Genomic DNA, 20,649 nt, shown 5'->3' on the forward strand with positions numbered 1-20,649 from the left:
ATATCTAAGAATGTTGTCATATAGAAGATGCAATCATCCAAGCTCTTCACAACTAATTTTTGCACCACTCCAACATCAAATCTACTTGCAAACCATTAACATATGTTGTTTTCTAATTCATACTCCTCTTATACCTTCACTCATACATCCACACTCCTATATATACAAGATTAATCATTAAAACCCTTAACTAGGTCAATCATAGATAGAATACATAGTATTACATGAGTTTGGTCATTCGAACCTAAAATATTCATTTTGGTCCACCCTAGGAGATAAAGAGGACCCAAAAAATTCACAATACGTCATTTCCAAATGATTGCAATGAAATGCGCATGCTAACACATCCTCCAAGGTCGACATCAAATGAAACATGTAGATAAACATTAAGCACCTTAATCAGTCGGTCCAAAACTATCCTCCAATGCAAATTACACAATTCGAATCTCCACATACTATTGTGAAGCCCAAAACACTAACCAAACTCATTTTCTAAAAAAAAGTTGGACCAAAAGAATATGATCCAAGTAGGATACACCATCGCAGTCAATAAAAAAGAAAACCAGCTGATAGAACTGAACTCAGAACATCATAACTCCACTTGCCAATCAAACCATCAACAAAAAACTGAATTGGAACACTACACAAACCACATAAACATGTCCTCCAAACCACAATACTTGAATCCACATATATGGAAGCCGCCAAGCATTCTCCGGACCAGTTCTGACAGACAACCTCACTATCTGAAACAACAACCAGCAAGATGGACCTGCAAACCTAACAGTGCAATATACACAGAACATAAAACATTATATCCAAAACCACAAGACATAATCTTCACATACTAGAGGAATGCTAAACATTCTTCCAATAGGACATTAGATACTCTTTTATGCATGAATACTATTTCCTACATATTGAAACTTCTATTACACCATCCTTCGGAAGCACCTTAAAATCTTCACCAAACCATCTGCAACACATACTGACATCAATGACAATACAAGACAAATTGATGTTCATGACAACACAACACAACAACTCAAGTTTCCAATAGATCCCACTCCTGCTCCTTATTGAATTAAACAAGATTGTTTTTTTGACAAATATAATAAAAATATATCACATCCTCAAAAGATCATTTCCCATAAATATCATAAAATTAAGAAAATTTCTTACTTATTACAAGAAATTACTTATATAGCACTGAACATTACTTATTTATTATTAGACATCAATATTACAAAATATGTACTTATTTATTATTAGACATCAATATTACAGAATATGTGTTTTGGGGACCTTATCATTTATTGTATGAAATAACCTATGAGAGTTTTATATGAACTATTAGAAATGCTAAAAGATATTTTATGTATGTTTAAAAAAGTAAATTCTATAGATTGAAAGCATTTAAATAACTTATGTAATAAAAACTCTTTTAACAAACAATGAAATGCGAAATTCGGTGAATAAAATTATTTTTTAACATCATTCATTTTAATAATCCACCATCAATTTTGATCATTACAAAAAGAATAAATATTTACTATATTTTAATATAATATAAAATTATTGATTCATGACATAATATTTAAATAGAGTGTGTATATACTCTACTTTAAAAAGATTCTCTTCGAGGGCCGAGTTCATTAATGAAAATTCAACACCCTTTCTTAAAGTCATTGACATTGATGTTTTCTAGGGCAGGCGCATCGTCTTATCGGGTTTAGCATATAATACACAAAACAAACCCTTTTGCGTCTTCCTGTGGTGGGAATTTTAGTCAAAACAAGGCAAAGCGATAAAAGGAAAATACAAACAAATCCTCTATCTAAATCGGAGTTAATATGTTTCCTAATTTTATCGAAGCAGCCGCCTCGGTGGACCTACCATTTGTAGTTTCCCTATCCTTTCTTCTCTGGACTCCTATGGCGGAGAGTGGAAATCAGGTTAACGGTTCTCTGCAACTTCCTGCTGCGTACTGTCTTTATTGCAGCGACGTGGCGTTCGTATGTGCCTCAAAAATGTTAATTTAACACAGAAAACCGCTTTTCAGGACACAAATTGGGGGAATTAAGTAAACCTCTGTACAGGCCAGCATGAAAGGGGCTAATCAGAGGGTCGCGAGGACCGTGACTACAATCCTGCTTTGCATAGCAGTGGTGGGAGTTGTGTACTTGGCCATTGATGAAAACCTCCAGGGTTCCTTCACTCCGATTCTTGTCAGCGCTTTCTCCAGTATGCAGACGCTGTTCCGTTCAGAGGTGGACGATTATTCAACAGATCCAGATATTGTAAGATATTCTCACCTTTTTTATTCATCAATAACTGGCACAAATATAGTTTTTTCTTTCAATTTTTTTTTGGTAAAAACTGGCATAGATATAGTTGAAATTATCTTCGACAGGATTATCTTTGAAATTAATTGTATGTTCTTGAATTTATGTTTGGATCACACTTTCTAAAGAGTACAGTGAAGAATTGAATCACATTAATTGTATGTTTTTTAATTAATGTTTGGATCACACTTTCTAAAGAGTACAGTGAAAGAATTGAATTACAGTTATCTGCTGAAGCCTCTAAAATTAATTGTATGTACTACAATTAATGTTTTGGATCACAGTTTCTAATCTATCATTGGAAAGAATACACTGAAAAATAGAATTGCAGTGATCTGCCTCTGCTTCTTTTAAAGATTGTGTGCAGTTCAATTTTTCAATATCATGAATCACCGAAATAAATACAGATGATTTCACAAATAATTTCTGAAATTACAAAGATATTTGAAATACATCAAAAGAGACACCAGTTATGAATCTTCTGTAATGTAAATTATAAAAAATATCATTGTCTCCTATTTTAGACAGTTCTGAATGTACTGTAATGTAAATTATAAAAAATATCTCTGTCCCCTGTTTTAGACAGTTTTAGACAGTTTTGTTAAAGATATCTCTGCTAATTTATAAGGTTTCAATATAAAATTAACTGTAGCTAATGTTTAGCATGTAAATTACTGTCAAATTTTAATGGACTTCTGTCATTCATTCTTTCATTACAATTCTCGCTTGCTGTCATTGTAGTTACACCTCTCTGCCTAAAATCTGTGCTTAAAAAGCTGTGATCTAGTGCCCTGAACTGATTTACAGTTTCCTTTGTTTCTCGCAGCCTTATAATTCATCAGATCTTACCGACGAGCTAAAAGTAAGCCTTTCAAAAGCGGCGAACCAGGAGAAAACCGTTCTAATCACGACTCTGAATGCGGCGTGGGCGCAGAACAATAGCATGGTGGATTTATTCCTGAAAAGTTTCTACATCGGTGACGGAACAGAGGCGTTGTTGAAAAATTTGTTGATTGTTGCGGTAGATGAGAAGGCGCTCAATCGCTGCTGGGAAATTCATCCGCATTGTTATCTGATGAAAACAGAGGGAGTCGATTTTTCGGGAGAAAAGCTTTTCATGAGTCAAGATTATTTGAAAATGATGTGGAGAAGGCTTCGTTTCTTCGGACAGGTGTTGGAGCGAGGATATAACTTCCTTTTCTCGGTAAGTTAGGTTTTCATGTTGGTCAAGGGTTTGGAGAAAATTGTACAGTAATTTATATCACATTTCCTGATTTTTTATCAGAATAACTCAGATTATATTATTATCCAGGATGCTGATATTATGTGGTTTCGAGATCCCTTTTCTAAATTCTCATCCAAGGCGGACTTCCAAATAGCATCAGATCGTTATACAGGAAAATCAACGGATCTGTACAATAAGCCCAACGGAGGATTCATGTATGTCCACTCCAATAAAAAGACAGTCAATTTTTTCAAGTTTTGGTATCGATCCAAGAAAGTTTATCCCCGTAAAAATGAGCAAGAAGTGTTGAACATACTGAAATGGAAAGAGTTCAGACGCAGGGGACTTAAGGTTGAATTCCTTGACACTAAATATTTTGGCGGGTACTGTCAAAGAACAAAAAATGTGAACTCGGTTTGTACCATGCATGCCAACTGTTGCAAAGGCTTGAAGGCCAAGCTTATTGATTTGAGAAATACTCTCTCCGACTGGGAGAAATATAAGCAAAAAAAAAGGCACGGTAAAGGCAAGGATGTGCGCTGGACATCTGCAGACGCATGTCGGCATTCCTGGCACCGATGAAACTTTTTCAACACTCTTGTAATATTATTATTATCATTCAATTTTCCCAAAATATGTGCTCCTAATTCAAAGGAATTAGGAAAAATTCTGAATAATTCCTGTGTAATTAGTTTGAAATTATCTAAATTAGAAGAAAAGAATTAGTGTCCCTGAAATTCCACCATTGATTTTGTTACTTTCCATTTACAATTTTCAAAGAAATCATATTTGATGACTTTCTGAACATGAAGGAACAGAAGTGTCTGTCAAGTGGAAATCCGATGTAGACGTCGTCCACGTTTAGTTAGTTTTGCGGGATTCTCGTGAAAGCATTTGTATATAGTTATTTTTGTTAATTTCCATATTCACATTTTAGAAAATCAAATTAACTACCACCTACCAGAATTAAATACTTGTTTGCATCTAATTTAGACTGTTCACCAGATAATGGAAAAAATTATTTATCTAGTAACACCAATAATATGAAATTCGGTAAGGTGAGGGTATATTAAGAATCTCAGTTAACGGAAACAATTATTTAGAGTAACACCAATAATATGAAATTCGGTAAGGTAAGGGTATATTAAGAATTTCAAATTGAAATTGAGAGAATTTATTTTTTAAATTAAAACAATTCTTTAGATCAATAATAAAAACTAACAACAAAGTACAAATATCTGAAGGATTTAGCATTTGTGTGAGATTTTGTCAAGATCAAGGTTACAATGAAAAACATAAAGAGAGACAATAGAATGACAAGAACAAACTGTATTCTCATCAATATACAAAATGATCAACTGGATTAACCAATACAATGAATATGAGTATGCTTATATAGGCAGGGCCATATGGATATACGAGCACACAATCATGACATGTGGCTCAATGAGAAACAAGGGTAGGTAAGAAATATTAGGGGTAGGTAGGAGAAATAATATAATATTCCACAAGAGGTAGATGACCCATCGAATGTGGAGTGTAACAGCAAGATAAGACCACAAAAGGTGGAATTTCTCCGACAAGTTATATCCCTATGTGCACACTTCTCTAAGTGTCTCATATCCAAACTATGAAGAGATGCATTATCCTAAGTTAACTTAAGTAAAGTGTAATAATATCCATGATGAATATTTATTTACACCAACACCCCCTCTTAAGTGCAACTTAGGGGAATGAAGACTCAAGTCAACAATGCAAGATGGGTCTCGGCTACGAGGCTATGATAGGTACTCATGTACAATATGCAAATGCAAACAAAACCATGCAATGCAATCTCTCACAAATGGAGAAAGGGAGAAAACCCAATGGGAAAAAACTGCCCCCCCCCAAAAGAGAGATGAATGTATAAAAGACTCTCAAAGAAGAAGGACAAAACCTCAAAGAGGAAAATGTCCCCCCCATAAGAGAGGAAGGAGAAGTCAACTGACCCCCCCTAATGAGACATCCTGCACCCCCAAGAGAGCTCGCAACTGTTGGAACTTACTCTCAGTGAAAGGTTTGGTAAAGATGTCAACAACCTGCTCCGTTGTAGGACAATACTGCAAATCAATGACCTACTCCTGAATCAGCTCTCAGATGTAGTGCATATGGATCTCGATGTGTTTGGTCCGTTGATGTTGGACCAGGTTCTTTGAGATTGCAATAGCACTCTGATTGTCACAATGTAGAACTGTCGCTTGTGGAGTGGTGAACCCAAACTCTGTGAGAATCTGCTGAAGCCAAATGGTCTCAGTCCTTGCGTTAACAACTCCTCGATACTCAGCCTCATTCGAAGAGAGAGCAATAGCATGCTGCTTCTTGCTCTGCCAGAAAATGGGGCCCGAACCAAGGTGAAAGTTGTAACTAGAAGTAGACTTACGATCATCAAGATCGCCAGCCCAATCGGAGTCTGTGTAACCAACCAAGCAAAGTCTTGTGCCAATTGCATAGTGAATCCCATAGTGATGTGTACCCTAGATGTAATGAAGGATGCGTTTGGCGACTTTCCAATGAAGCTCATATGGTTCTTGCATGAAGCGGGAAACCATGCCAATCGCAAATGAAATATCAGAGCATGTGCGAAGAATCTTGACCACTTTCTCGGATTGCTTCGCCACACGAGTCTTGATGTCTTGAAATCTGTCAAACACTTCACTCTTATAAATAAGAAAGTAGACCCAAGTGAAGTGGGAGTAATCATCAATGAAGGTGAGGACATAGTGGGCCTTACTAAATGAAGGTGCTGGAAATGGACCTGCTACATCGATGTGAACAAGTTAAAGAAACTTCTAAAGCTCTCCAAGCTTCCCCTTATCAAACTTCTCCTTGGGATGCTTGCCCATGGAACACCCTGAACATACACCATCTAAAAAACTGATTCGAGGTAGACCTGTGACCATGTCTTTAGTGTTGAGTTGCTGAAGATAGCGGTAGTTGAGGTGACCAAACCGCTCATGCCATAGCTTACTTTCTGAATTTGAATGAGTAAGCAAGGCCCTCGAAGGAGAACTTGGCACAAAGTGGGATAATGAATAAATCTTTGATTTGTCATTGATTTGTCCCACTGCTACCAAGGCATCATCATCAAGTTCCTTTACCACAACTGAATCAAGTGTAAACTCAACCTTTTTCCCATTCTCATAGTGAGTGATTTGGTAGATAGAGAGAAGGTCAGTAGACAAGTTAGGAACATAAAGAACATTGTCAACTGTTCCATCATCCATGTCAACTGAACCTTTCCCTTCAACCTCAACTTGTGTATCATCACCTATGTAAATGTGAGGTACCTTTGATGGCTCCAATGAAGAAAACTGCTCCTTTGTAGAACCCATATGATAAGAGGCACCCGAGTCAAGTATCTACTATTGTGAAGAACTTGTTGTAGGCACAAATGCTTGCCCTTTTCCCTTAGACTATGAGGAAGAGGAAGGAGATGAATCCTTCTTTGTGTAGGCAGATGGCAAGTTGATGTTTCTCTTAAGAAGATTTGTCAACTCATCAACTTTCTTGGTGTGGCATTGATGCTCATCATGACCATACTTCTTGCAATATGCACAAGTTGGTTTATCCTTCTTAGGTGGAGTCCCCTTCTTGGATGAGGATGAAAAATCGCCTTGTGATGGAGAGGACGATTGCCCTTTTTCCTATTGTGGCTTTGACTTAGATTGCTTCTTCTTCTTGTTGAAATATTTGCCTTGACTCCCTTGACTCCCTTGATTAGCCACCAAAGCCTTGGACTTTGACGACTTGAGAAGCCCCATGTTCAACAACTTAGATTGTTCCAATATCAACATTTCTGTGAAAGCATCAAATGAAGGCATAGTGTAGGAACTCCCCACTGTCAAACGATGAGTTTGTAAGCTTAAAACAAATGTTGCATATTCTGGTGCAAGCTTGTCCAACAAGTTGGATATCAACTGAGCATCCTTTTTGTCAATTCCACAATCCTTAAGTTTTTCTCTTAGCTCATTTGCTTTGGTGACATAATCTTGGATTGTATCAAAATTCTTGGGATCCAAGTTGGTGAGCTCAATGTCAATCTTGTAACCTTTAATTTCATCAACTTGACCATACAATTTCTGAAACATATCCCAAGCCTCTTTGATTGTAGTACACTTCTTAATGTGAAAAATGAGGTCATCTGATATATACTTATGCAAAGTTCCAAGAGCCATGCAATTCTTAGTGAGCCATTTTAATTGAGCATTAGGATCAACCTTAGGATTAGGTGGTGCTACTAGTGTTCCATCTATGTAATGCGTGAGACCTTTTTCCATTAATTTGCTCCATACTTTAATTTTCCAAGATGCATAATTATGTGGAGTTAAAGGTGGAAATTTATGAGGACTCATTGAAACAAAAATAAAAGAGAACAAGGAAAGAGAGTCACAATCACACAAGACACCCCCCAAATTCACTCAATCAAAGAACCCCCCCCCCCCCCAAAATGATGATTTGACACTTTATACTTAGTGCATGTACAATGGGCCACTTGCAAAAAATGGCAAAGTGGACTTCTAATTTCAACTTTACAACTGCCTCAATTAGGCCAAAGGAGACTCAAACTAATAATGCAAGATATCTAAACTAAGATCCAAGCAAATTACAAGTACCAAGTAGGCCAAAAAAGACCAATATCTGAAAGTACAATATCCACTCAAAATCTTTGAAAACTGATCATAGATCATGAAAGAAAAAAAAAAAATGCACTTTAAAAAAAAACGACACCTAAAAAGGAGGTCGTATGAGCTCAAACGAAGCCTTTGAAGTTGCAAAATTGAGGATTGGATAGGTACAACTGAGAGAATCCAAAAATTCTGAAAACCCAATGCACCAAAATTAGAAAATAACCACACCACTTCGGAGAGCATGAAAAATTATCCCAAATAAACAAAAATTGCACCCAAAAAGGAGCAAAATTGAGCAAGTTATGAGCCTCCAAAGTTGACCCAAAAATCCAAACTGTTCAATGGAGAGGGGTCTAAAAATTTCATAAAATGTTGATTGAGTGGCTAACTGGGCAGAAGGTACTGCCGACTAGACAGAAAATGCTGACGTGGCAGCTGACTGGGCCTGCAGGTGATGTGGCAGGCAAGTGGGCCTGCGGGTGACGTGGTAGATGGAGGTGGGCCTTGTTGGCGGCGGTTGTCGGAGGTCTGCCGGTGATGGCCAAAGGACGAGGCTTGGTCGCGCTGGAGGGCCGATAGCACGTGGAGTGGTCGACGGTGTTCGGAGGGGCCGGTGGTGGAGGCCGCTACTGCCAGAGTGACAGTGGTGTCAGGTCGGCGGGCTATCGGGGCAGCAGTGTCGCGAGGGTCGGCGAAGGACCAGCAGACGACGAAGTCGGCAGGTCGTAGTGGTTGAGGCTGCTGTGGATCCCTGCAAAAAGCCTGCAGAAGTACGGTGGGGGCAGAGGGGGGGGCGGGTCTTTGGACCCCCAAAACAAGTTTTTTTAAAAAAAAAATTTCTTTTCTTTTTGTTTTTAAAAATGCCCCAAAATTTTTTAGAAATAATTTTTTTTTTTCAAATCTAAAAATTTCATACCATACTGCCCGAATTGGGCAAAACATTCCTCCACACCCAAAAATTGACTTTCGCCATACTCAATTTTTATGGAAACAACCTCCCAGACGCAATGGTGAGGTCGAAAATGCTCTAGGATGCCTCCAAAATGCGCATAAGCTCAGATCCAAAAATAGAAGCCTTCCAAGATGTCTCCCAAAACCAATCAATGAAACCCCAATAGCTCTAATACCATGTGAGATTTTGCCAAGATCAAGGGCACAATGAAAAGCATAAAGAGAGACAATAGAATGACAAGAACAAACTGTATTCTCATCAATATACAAAATGATCAACTGGATTAACCAATACAATGAATATGAGCCTGCTTATATAGGCAAGGCCATATGGATATACGAGCACAAAATCATGACATGTGGCTCAATGAGAAACAAGGATAGGTAAGAAATACTAGGGGTAGGTAGGAGAAATAAAATAATATTCCACAAGAGGTGGATGACCCACCGAATGTGGAGTGTAACAGCAAGATAAGACCACAAAAGGTGAAATTTCTCCTACAAGCTATATCCCTATGTTCACACTTCCCTAAGTGTCTCATATCCAAACTACGAAGAGATGCATTATCCTAAGTTAACATAAGTAAAGTGTAATAATATCCATGATGAATATTTATTTACACCAACAATCTGTGTAATTTGCTTCAATAAAATAGGAAAAAAATTAATTGTGAAGTTTCAAAAGAGCATTAAGTCAAATCCCTTGAGGTACACAACCTTTGTTGAGTCACTCATAGAGCATGCTTTTTTTTTCTCAGTTGAAAAAAATGCTTTTAAAAGGGATGCATCCAACAAAATAACCAATTAAAGTATACTTTTTAAATCATTTGTAAGCATTATTAAATTTAAGAATGTGCAAAACCACATTAGATGAGCTTTTGAAGACTACCTCATGAAATATCTTGAAAACAAATTTCTAGGGTCTTTTTAGAAGGGATTATTCTCTTTCACATGATGAAATGGACATCAACTACTAGATTGTTAAGTTTGAAATTAAAAATAAATATAAGAATCATAATAAACTAAAAAGAACTATAAATACTCTTGCTTAAAGAAGTAATATAACATAGACAAACTATTTGGTGCAAATTATAGACGTGGTGAGAGCCAACTCAAACTCAAAATCTTTGGAAAGCTCAAAGACTTCATTTAAAACCCGCCTTAATCTATTCTTTTTATTTATTCTTAATTCAAGTTTTAGTTTCTTGTAACTCATAATTTGAAATAAAGTTATTATTCAAAGATATAATAAAATTATATTACATTCTTAAAAAAGAAATCTCATAAATATCATAAGATCAAGATATTTGTTACATATGAAAAGAAATTCTTTATATATAGTAAGATACTAAGATATTAATATTGTGGAATATACTATGTTACAATTCATTCTTACATTATTAATTCATACAAACTATCTAGAAGTAATTCTATATATATGATTGGACATTTCCATGCTGGAAGTTATTTTATATATGTATAAAAATATATATGTATAGATTGAAAATAGATTGAAACACTTAAATAATTTATTTAATTAAAAATTCTGTCAATGAATTAAGAAATGTGAGATTAGGTAAATAAGACTATTCTCAAACATCATCTACTTGCATAATCAAACTTTGACTATTAAAAAAAATGATAAATACATACTATATTTTAATATAAATAAAATATAAAATTATTAATAACTCATGGCATACGCCGTCTTTGAAAAGATCTATTCAGTAAGAAGGTTCGCTTGGAGGGCAGAAGCAGTCTTCATCACCCAAAATTCAACACCCCTCCTTAAAATCGAATCCCTCGATGTTTTCTAGGGCAGGCGCATCTCAGCTCGGTAAAATTTTCTGTCTTTTAATTTATAAACCAGCCCTTTTTCTGTCTTCCTGTCATGAAAAATTTACAGTCAAAACAAGGCAAACGGATAAAGGGAAAATGTAAATCCACATGTTTCTAAATTATATGAGGCGGCGCCGGTTGACCTATTTGTAGTTCCGCTCTCCTCTCTTGACTCCCATGGTGAAGAACAGTTCAACGATTCTCTGCAACTTCGTGCTATTCAATGCCTTTATTGCATCGATGTGGTGTTCTGGTGTGCCTTAAAAATATTAATATTGCACAGAGAATCGCTTCCCAGGATACAAATTGGGTGAATTAAGTAAAACTCTGTACAGGACAGCATGAAAACGGCTAATCATAGCGTCGTGAGGACCGTGAGTGCAATCCTGCTTTGCATAGCAGTGGTGGGAGTTATCTACTTGGCTATTGATAAAAACCTCCAGGCTTCCTTCACTCCGATTTTTGTCAGCTCTTTCTCCAGAATGCAGACGCTGTTCCGTTCAGGGATGGACAATTCTTCAACAAATCCTGATAATGTAAGATATTCTCACCTTTTCAATTCATCAATAACTGGCCATAGATATAATTGACATTAGTTTTCGACACGATTATTTCTGAAATTAACAGTATGGTTTCGAATTAACGTTTGGATCACACTTTCTGATCTAAGAATTGAATATCTTTTAAAGATTATGTATGCTATTCAATTCTTTACTGTCATGAATCTCTGAATAAATACTCTGAAAATTACATAGATATTCTAAATACAAAACATAATTCAGTCAATTTCACAAATAATCTCTGAAAATTACATAGATATACATAGATATTCTAAATACAAAACATATTCAGTAGATTTCATAAATAATCTCTGAAAATTACAAAGATATTCTTAATATGTCTAAAGAGATACATAGATATTCTAAATACAAAACATATTCAGTCGATTTCACAAATAATCTCTGAAAATTACAAAGATATTCTAAATATGTCTAAAGAGACATCAGTTTTGAGCCTTCTATAATCTAAATTATAGAGAAGCTTTACCATCCCCTGTTTTAAACAGTTGTACTCAAGATATCTCTGTTAATTTATAAGATTTCTATACAAAATTTACTGCAATTAATGTTTTACATTTAAATTACTGTCAAATTTTAAGAGCCTTTTGTTATGAATTCATTCATTACAACTCTCCTTTACTGCCATTGTAGTTACACCTATCTCCCTAAAAACTGTGATAAAAAAGATGTGATCCAGAGCCCTGAACTGATTTACTTATTTCATTTGTTTTTTGCAGCCTTTTAATTCATCAGATGTTACCGACGAGCTAACAGTAAGCCTTTCAAAAGCGGCAAACCAGGACAAAACCGTTCTAATCACGACTCTAAATGCGGCGTGGGCGCGGAACAATAGTATGGTGGATTTATTCCTGAAAAGTTTCCACATCGGTGACGGAACAGAGGAGTTGTTGAAAAATTTGTTGATTGTTGCTGTAGATGAGAAGGCGCTCAATCGCTGCCGGGAAATACATCCGCATTGTTATCTGATGAAAACAGAGGGAGTCGATTTCTCGGGAGAAAAGCTTTTCATGAGTGAAGAGTATTTGAAAATGATGTGGAGAAGGCTTCTCTTCTTCGGAGAGGTCTTGGATCGAGGATACAACTTCCTTTTCTCGGTAAGATAAAGTTTTAGGTTTGTCAAGAGTTTGGAGAAAATTGTACAGCAAATTTTATATATTTTCCCTGATTTATCAACAGAATAATTCAGGCTATGATATTATGCAGGATGCTGATATTATGTGGTTTCGAGATCCCTTCACAAAATTCTCATCCAAGACAGACTTCCAAATAGCATCAGATCATTATACAGGGACACCAGATGATCTACACAATTCGCCCAACGGAGGATTCATGTATGTTCACTCCAACGAAAAGACAGTCAATTTTTTCAAGTTTTGGTATCAATCCAAAAAAGTTTATCCCGGTAAAAATGAGCAAGATGTGTTGAACATACTGAAATGGAAAGAGTTCAAAAGCCGGGGACTTAAAGTCGAATTCCTCGATACTAAATATTTTGGCGGGTACTGTCAAAGAACGAAAGATGTGAACTCCGTTTGCACGATGCATGCCAACTGTTGCAAAGGCTTGAAGGCCAAGCTTATTGATCTGAGAAATACTCTTTCCGACTGGGAGAAATATAAGCAACAAGAACAACTAGGTAAAGGCAAGGATGTGCACTGGACATCTCCATACGCATGTCGTCATTCCTGGGGCCGATGAAACATTTTCAACAGACTTGTAAATTTGTAAAATTATCATTATCATTCATTTTTCCTGAAATATCTGCTCCTATTTTAAAGGACTTGGGGAAAATCCGAATAGCTTCTGTGTGACCAGCTTGAAATTATCTAAATTAGAAGAAAATAAAAAATGTCCCTGGAATTCTCAGAGACATTGTCCACCATTGATTTTGTTACTTTCAATTTACAGTTTTCAATAAAGATGTCCCTGAAATTTTCAGAGACATTACTTTCAATTTACTCTTTTCAAAAAAGTCAACTTCCTGAGCTGAAATTCTCAGAGACATTGTCCACCATTGATTTAGTTAGTTTTGTAGGATTCTCGTGAAAACCTTTGTGGGATTCTCGTGAAAACATTCATATGCAGATATGCTTATTCATTTCCCTTTCAGATTTTAGAAAATTCATTTAACTTACCATCTACCAAATTTAAATTTTTGTTTGCATCTAATTTACACACTGATCTTGCCTGGTAGTTTCAGTGGTATCCACTAACTTTCAATGTTCGTCAGAGAAATAAAAGTAACAAAAAATCTGTCGTCATTATAATTTGTATATGGAAGCTTCTGGGTGTCCGCAACTGGAAACTTCCAACTACAGCCAAAACGTCGTCACATTGCTTTAAGGAAAAATTTAAAAAATATCTTTTTTTAAAGATAAGCCTTCCCTACGTTACATAACACTTACAATAGTGAACCATTCCTGCACGGCACATTTTTCCCGGGTAATGAAAAGAGTACTTTCAGTGCAATTTACATAAGGCAAAGTTCTTAAAATATAATGAAAGCTTAGGATATAGGGTTCGCACTAATTTAAATTGTTGAAGTCAATGTTATAATACATGGGTCAAGTTCCTTTAATAGTTAGATAAGAAAGCAGATATGGGAGAAAAAGATGGAAAGATATGGGAGAAAAAGATGGAAAGAATGAGAGTCGGAAAGATAAATATAAAGACATAGAGGAAGTGATATAGAGAGAGGTAGAGAGAGGTAGAGAGAGGGAGATATATAATGATAGAGAGAGATGGAGAGGCAATAAGATCCATATAAAATGATAGGTTGAAGAAGAAATATGGAGAGGAAAAGAGAACAAATAAAATATTAATATAAAATTGATAAAAATATAATTAAATTAATTTAAATAATTTAAATTTTAAAAATTACAAAATATAGTACACATAAAATATTTTGAAAAAACTATATTAAAATAGTTAAAGTTTAAATATTAATATTTTGTTGTTAAAACAATTTAATATAAATATTATAAAGAGATGTATATGTTTACATACCTTTTACTTAAATAAAAATATTTTTAAGACATCTATGCGAATACAATAGAAAGCATTTTAAAAATAATTATATATAAAAATAATTTAATGTAGAATTTATGTAATATAAATATTATAAAATTTATATTATGACATATAATATTTAAAAATTAATTAAATGAAAAGAAATATAATTGAGAATAATTTATTAAATGAATTTTATGAAATATTAAAATACAATTAAAATTATGAGTTTTCATGATGCTAGTTTTTAAAGATGTGAAAAATTAACAACTACATAGGATAATCTTTTATAAATTCTTTTTATGATGCTAGTTTTTAAAGATGTGAAAAATTAACAACTACATAGGATAATCTTTTATAAATTCTTTTTATGATGCTAGTTTTTAAAGATGTGAAAAATTAACAACTACATAGGATAATCTTTTATAAATTCTTTTTTTATTTTATTTGAAGGAAGAATAAGGTAATTGTAGGAGCAACATGTTGAAAAGGTAAATTGGAAAGTGAATTCATGTTCTTAATTTGTTGAGAAAATCATTTAATTTAATTTTTTTAATCTTTTTAGGTTGAAAGCACTCCACGAATTTTGAATTTCATTGTGAAATTGGTAACTATTGCTAAGAATTTAAAAGGGTAAAATTGTCATTAAACTCTAAGATATGTTGTTTGACATAGGTTATAATAAATTAATGTAACAATATTTTGATACTTTCTACCTCTCTTTAAGTTACAATCCAAAAGTAGAGATGTATCTTTCATATAAAATCAAATTATTATTTTTTAATTAGAACTATAATGTTTTCTATATTTATTCATTTTTACATTTAGTAGTGCATGAAAAAGCTATAAGTTTAAAGTGGATACACAAATATTATTATTTGATATTAATTGAAGGGGCTTAACAAATTCAACGCTTGATTGGTAAAAATAAAGCATTCAATGAAAGCTTAGGATATAGGGTTAGCACTAATAGTGATAAAAATAAAGCATTCAATGAAAGCTTAGGATATAGGGTTAGCACTAATAGTGAACCATCTCTGCACGGCACATTTTTCCCGGGTAATGAAAAAAGTACTTTCAGTGCAATTTACCCAAGGCATAGTACTTAAAATATTTTAAATTGTTGAGGTCAATGTTATAATACATGGGTCAAGTTCCTTTAATAGATAAGAAAGAGAGATGGAGAATAAAAGAGATATGTGAGAGAAAAAGATGGAAAGAGATAAATATATAGAAATAATGAGTGGGAAAGATAAATATAAAGATATAGAGAGAGGTAGAGAGAGGGAGAGATATAATGATAGAGAGAGGTGGAGAGACAATAAGATCGATATAAAATGACAGGTTGAAGAAGAAATATGGGGAGGAAAAGAGAACAAATAAAATATTAATATAAAATTGATAAAAGTATAATTGAATTAATTTAAATAATTTAAATTTTAAAAATTAAAAAATATAGTACACAAAATATTTTGAAAAAACTATATTAAAATTGTTAAAGTTTAAATATTAATATTTTATTGTTAAAACAATTTAATATAAATATTGTAAAGAGATGTATATGTTTACATACCTTTTACTTAAATATAAATATTTTTAAGACATCTATGTGAATACAATAGAAAGCATTTTAAAAAATATTATATGTAAAAATAATTTAATGTAGAATTTATATAATAGAAATATTATAAAATTTATTTATTTATTTTTTTAATCGAGAAGTGCTATCTTTTATGGGGATAGCTCCCTATATTACTTGAAAATTTTGAAATTACATTGTAATAGATATTCATATACCCAAAGACCATCTAGATCTACCCAAATACATATATAAAATACTTTGCTTAATAGACACATAAGGTTATCCCTCCTGCTACATCCAAATTTCCTCCACTGACCCAACGCAAAACCGGGGTTACATCTGTCCTCCTATGGCTTGGTATATCACAGCAGCATACTCACCAATCGCAATTGCTTTACGTGTGGAACTCTCCGGAAGCCACCACTCTTCTGCCTCAGTGATCCTGCGAAATGGTTCAATGTTTCCATTGAAGACTGCGCATCTAAAAACTTCCCATGCCTCATCCCCAAAATTCTTCCTTCTCTCCCGCTCTTCCCTCCACACTTCTTTGTGGGCCATCTCTCAAATCTCCTCACTGGTCATAGAAGCCTCCTCTCCTCCATCATTGCTCTCACTATCTTCTCCTTTCTCAGCATCGTCACCATCACTCTCTTCCTCTTCCTCAGAGTCCAATCGAAGGTAATTTTCAAATTGAAAATAAACCTTCAGTATACTAACTTTGACTCCTTCCTCCAGGCCCAGAACAGCTTCTGCAACCATATCTGCTATGAAGGGTTTAATGAAAACTGCTATTAATTCAACCACTTTCTCCTTCGTTTCAATGATATTTGCCAAAGGAAGAAGAACAGCTTCTAGCACCAGAGCATCGCACCAGTGTCTGTCAGTGTTTAAGGTAATGCCACAAGGCCCCTAAAGGAATCATAAGCATACTCTTCAGTATTGAACAAGTTTCTCAACTATGCGATCAATGCATTTTCACAGTTAACACAGCTGATCCTTTTGAAAAAAGCCATATTTAGCACTAATCCTTCTAGTCTCCCCTAAGACCTTGTCCAAAAAATCACTTGGCAAAAAAACCTTCACCTTCACCTTAAAAGGATGGAGAATGATTTAGCAATTTCTAACTTTGTCCTCTTTCTGCTAGAATCTTACTAATTGAATCCAAATCTTTTCTGAGTTTTCTTTTCTGAACTACCTGAGCTTCTCGGGAGCCATGTGATCCAGCCCTCAATCGCTTCCTAGATCCCTATTATTGGTACCCGAGAAATATCTTTTCTTACGTGACTCTACTTTTAGTCTCTGTCTAACGTTTTTCTTTAAGAAAATTTCTCAGATGTGATAAGCCCATAATACTATGTGCAATCAAGGCATGATTGAAACCTTCACGTTTATCCTCGATGCACCCTTCTTGTCATAGAAAATCTCTGTCAACCAATTCTAGATTTAGGAAATCTGCCTTTGTCTGCAGCAAGGATCTCTATCAATCCGTCCAGTAGCTCCTCCTTTTCTGTCAATTGTATTGAGTCATCACATTCGATGCCTCTGTTAGCCAGCCAGTCTGCCGCCGAGTCGCCCTCTCAGTAGATGTGTTTGAGGGTGAAATTGTTTAAACTTTCGCTTATTTTTTGGATTTTGGGTCGTACCGCCTCCAGTTTCCAGTTTTCAAAATTCCGATTTGAAATCCCATTCAGGATAATTTGTGAATCTCCCTCAACTTCTACATCCTGAATGCCATGTGCCACACACCATTCCAGTCCAGCTAGTAATCCCGCCAATTCTGCCATGTTGTTTGTATTGATTCCCAGTGAACCATATTTTGCCCCTACAAAATTGCCAAATTCATTCCTTATAATGGCACCGTATCCAGATTTATCCTGGTTGCCTCGGCTAGCTCCATCAAAATTAATCTTGAAGTTTCCTGTCTTTGGAGGAATCCATACTTCACTGGCTCTGTTCTGCTTCTTCTCCATTAGTTTGTATCCACTAATTTTCGTTAAATTCTAGTGTCTTTCCATCTCTTTGTCCCAAGAAGAATACATACAATACTTCCCTCCCACTACTTTCACATTGATTACCTCTTCTATGGCTCTTTTTATTTTTGGAATTAGCATATCATAAGACAAAGCTTCCTCATTAAAAATTCTTCTGTTTCTTTCCTTCCATATATGCCACACAAGCAGCGATGGACTCACCACCCACAGTATACTCCATTTTGATTTATTGATGTTGGTCGACCATGATAATAAAAAACTTTTTAATGTTAGATTTCTCACCGATCCAAGCTGCAGTTTATCCAATAGCCATTCCTAGATTTTTTTAGAGTACGAGCACCAAAGTAAAAGATGATCCGCCATCTCTTCGTTTTCCTTGCATAGGATGCATACACTCAGACCAACAATTCCAATAGTTCTCAATCTGTCCCTTGTTAATATGCGGCCGTGCAAAGCTGTCCATAGGAATGCCCCTGCCTTAGGCAATACTAATTTATGCCGACACAACTCTGAGGGTCATTCCACATTCTTTATTATGTTCCTAAGGATCTCATATCCCAGATTGACTTTATATTTTCTAGTTTTAGAAACACTCCATAGTGACTGGTCTTCTTCGTTAAGATAGATAATTTTTTTTTTCCTGTTTAGAATGTCTTTTAACTGCGTGTTCTTCTCCATCTTCCATTCACCAACTGATTTCCATTTAATCCAATCTGATTCCTTCTGCCCTTCCAAAATATAATCCACCACATAATAGCCTACCTCTATTTCCACTTCATAAATCCATGCCTTGTCGTTTATTTCTTCTGCTAAAGAAATGTCAGCATTCCATGAATCTCTCCAAAATTTTTCCTTTCCACCATTTCCTATTTTCCATGTTAGATGCTCTGTTAATATACTTCTATTTTCCCAAATATGTTTCCAAATTGGGGATCCCTTAATTGAGTTGGCCACTATAAATATCCTTTCTGCTTTGGTTGAATCCAAATATTTAGCAGCCATAATCTTACACCATGATTTGTGACGTTGAGAATACATTTTCCATGCTAATTTAGCCCCAAGAGCTTGATTGTGCAAATCCATTTTTCTTAGACCCGCTCCTCCCTCCAATTTTATTAAACAGGCTATATCCCAATTGATGAGAGGAAACTTCTTTTTCTCCTGAGCTCCTTCCCACAAATTTTTTTTGAACAAACTGTCTAATTCTTTTGCTACCTTAAATGATAGCTTAAAGCATGACATTTGGTAAATGGGAATCGCAGAAAGAATAGATTTAATCATCTGGATTCTACCTGCCCGAGTTAACCACTTGTTCTTCTAGGAAGGGGCCTTTACTTGGCATTTGTTGATAACGTCCTCCCACATTTTGTTCTGTTGTCTGCCCGGATCTAGCTGAACCCCTAAGTATTTTAGTGGAAAGTTACCTTGAGGATAGCCCATGATTTCCTTTATTTTACTTTGCATTCTCACATTAGTATTGAAGAAATATATCATTGATTTCTCCTTGTTCATACTCTACCCCGAGCCTATTTCATAGTCATTTAGAAGCTTCTTAATAACCATAGCTTCCTTTTCAATGGCTTCCCCAAAGAGAATGGTATCATTAGCAAATTAGGAGTGGGAGATAGGATCAATGCTGTTATGAATGTGTGCTCCTTTCCATAATCCCTTTTAAAATAAATTCTTGATATTTCTACCCAGAATCTCAGCCATTAATACAAACAAAAAGGGAGACAATGGATCTCCTTGTCTAATACCTTTTGAAGCTTGAAAAAAACCTACTATAGAACCATTTACAATGATGGAGTATGATACTGACGATACACAGTGTTTTATACAATTTAACCATTTAGAATCAAAACCAAATCTTTCAAGAACTGAAAAGAGGAAAAACCAATTTACCCGATCATATGCCTTACTAACATCCAGCTTTATCACCATCCCCTATGTCTTGTTCCTCTTCATGGAGTGTATAGTTTCAACAACAGTGATTATGCTATCGACAATTTCTCTCTCGGGAGTAAAACCATTTTGTTTTGGAGATACTATCTTATCCAAAACCATCTTCAATCTATTAACCATGACTTTGGATATGATTTTATATATTGTATTGCATAAAGATATTGGCCTATAATCTGCAATACTCAGACAATTTTGCTTTTTTGGAATCAGGGCTATAAGAGTATTATTTATTTCTTTAACAAATTTACCTCTCCTTCTAAATTCCTCCACCACCATCCAAATGTCATCTCCCATAAATTTCCAGCACTTCTGATACACCTCCATTGTCATCTCGTCAGGGCCCAGAGCTTTGTGCGAGTGCAGTTCAAATGTTGCCTTTTTAACTTCATCTTTTGAAATTGAGGCCAATAGAGCAACATTATCCTCATCCATAATTTGTTTGTCGGTGATGTCTAGTAGATAATCAACTGTTCCATTTCTCTCCCCCTCCAAAGTTC

General features: G+C 35.1%; 2 protein-coding genes across 2 annotated transcripts; both read left to right on the plus strand.

Moving 5' to 3' along the window:
• The first annotated feature begins 1,859 nt into the window (after window positions 1-1,859).
• On the plus strand, window positions 1,860-4,300 carry LOC131060282 (uncharacterized protein At4g15970). Its single transcript, XM_057993459.2, has 3 exons — window positions 1,860-2,300; window positions 3,172-3,549; window positions 3,658-4,300. Exons 1-3 carry the CDS (start codon window positions 2,106-2,108, stop codon window positions 4,150-4,152), a joined length of 1,068 nt encoding a protein of 355 aa, XP_057849442.2. The 5' UTR covers window positions 1,860-2,105; the 3' UTR covers window positions 4,153-4,300.
• Window positions 4,301-10,982: 6,682 nt separating this feature from the next.
• On the plus strand, window positions 10,983-13,485 carry LOC131060291 (uncharacterized protein At4g15970). The gene is made up of 3 exons (XM_057993468.2): window positions 10,983-11,563; window positions 12,325-12,702; window positions 12,812-13,485. The coding sequence occupies exons 1-3, from the start codon at window positions 11,369-11,371 to the stop codon at window positions 13,304-13,306; spliced, it is 1,068 nt and encodes a 355-aa protein (XP_057849451.1). The 5' UTR covers window positions 10,983-11,368; the 3' UTR covers window positions 13,307-13,485.
• The last annotated feature ends 7,164 nt before the right edge of the window (window positions 13,486-20,649 follow it).

This window comes from Cryptomeria japonica, chromosome 11, assembly GCF_030272615.1.
Source record: "Cryptomeria japonica chromosome 11, Sugi_1.0, whole genome shotgun sequence".
In the NCBI taxonomy this organism is placed as follows: Eukaryota; Viridiplantae; Streptophyta; class Pinopsida; order Cupressales; family Cupressaceae; genus Cryptomeria; species Cryptomeria japonica.

Coding starts and splice junctions, on each gene's coding strand:
- LOC131060282 (XM_057993459.2), top strand. CDS start 2,106: ATGAAAGGGGCTAATCAGAGGGTCGCGAGGACCGTGACTACAATCCTG. Junction 2,301..3,171: donor ATTCAACAGATCCAGATATT/GTAAGATATTCT, acceptor TGTTTCTCGCAG/CCTTATAATTCATCAGATCT. Junction 3,550..3,657: donor GATATAACTTCCTTTTCTCG/GTAAGTTAGGTT, acceptor ATTATTATCCAG/GATGCTGATATTATGTGGTT.
- LOC131060291 (XM_057993468.2), top strand. CDS start 11,369: ATGAAAACGGCTAATCATAGCGTCGTGAGGACCGTGAGTGCAATCCTG. Junction 11,564..12,324: donor CTTCAACAAATCCTGATAAT/GTAAGATATTCT, acceptor TGTTTTTTGCAG/CCTTTTAATTCATCAGATGT. Junction 12,703..12,811: donor GATACAACTTCCTTTTCTCG/GTAAGATAAAGT, acceptor GATATTATGCAG/GATGCTGATATTATGTGGTT.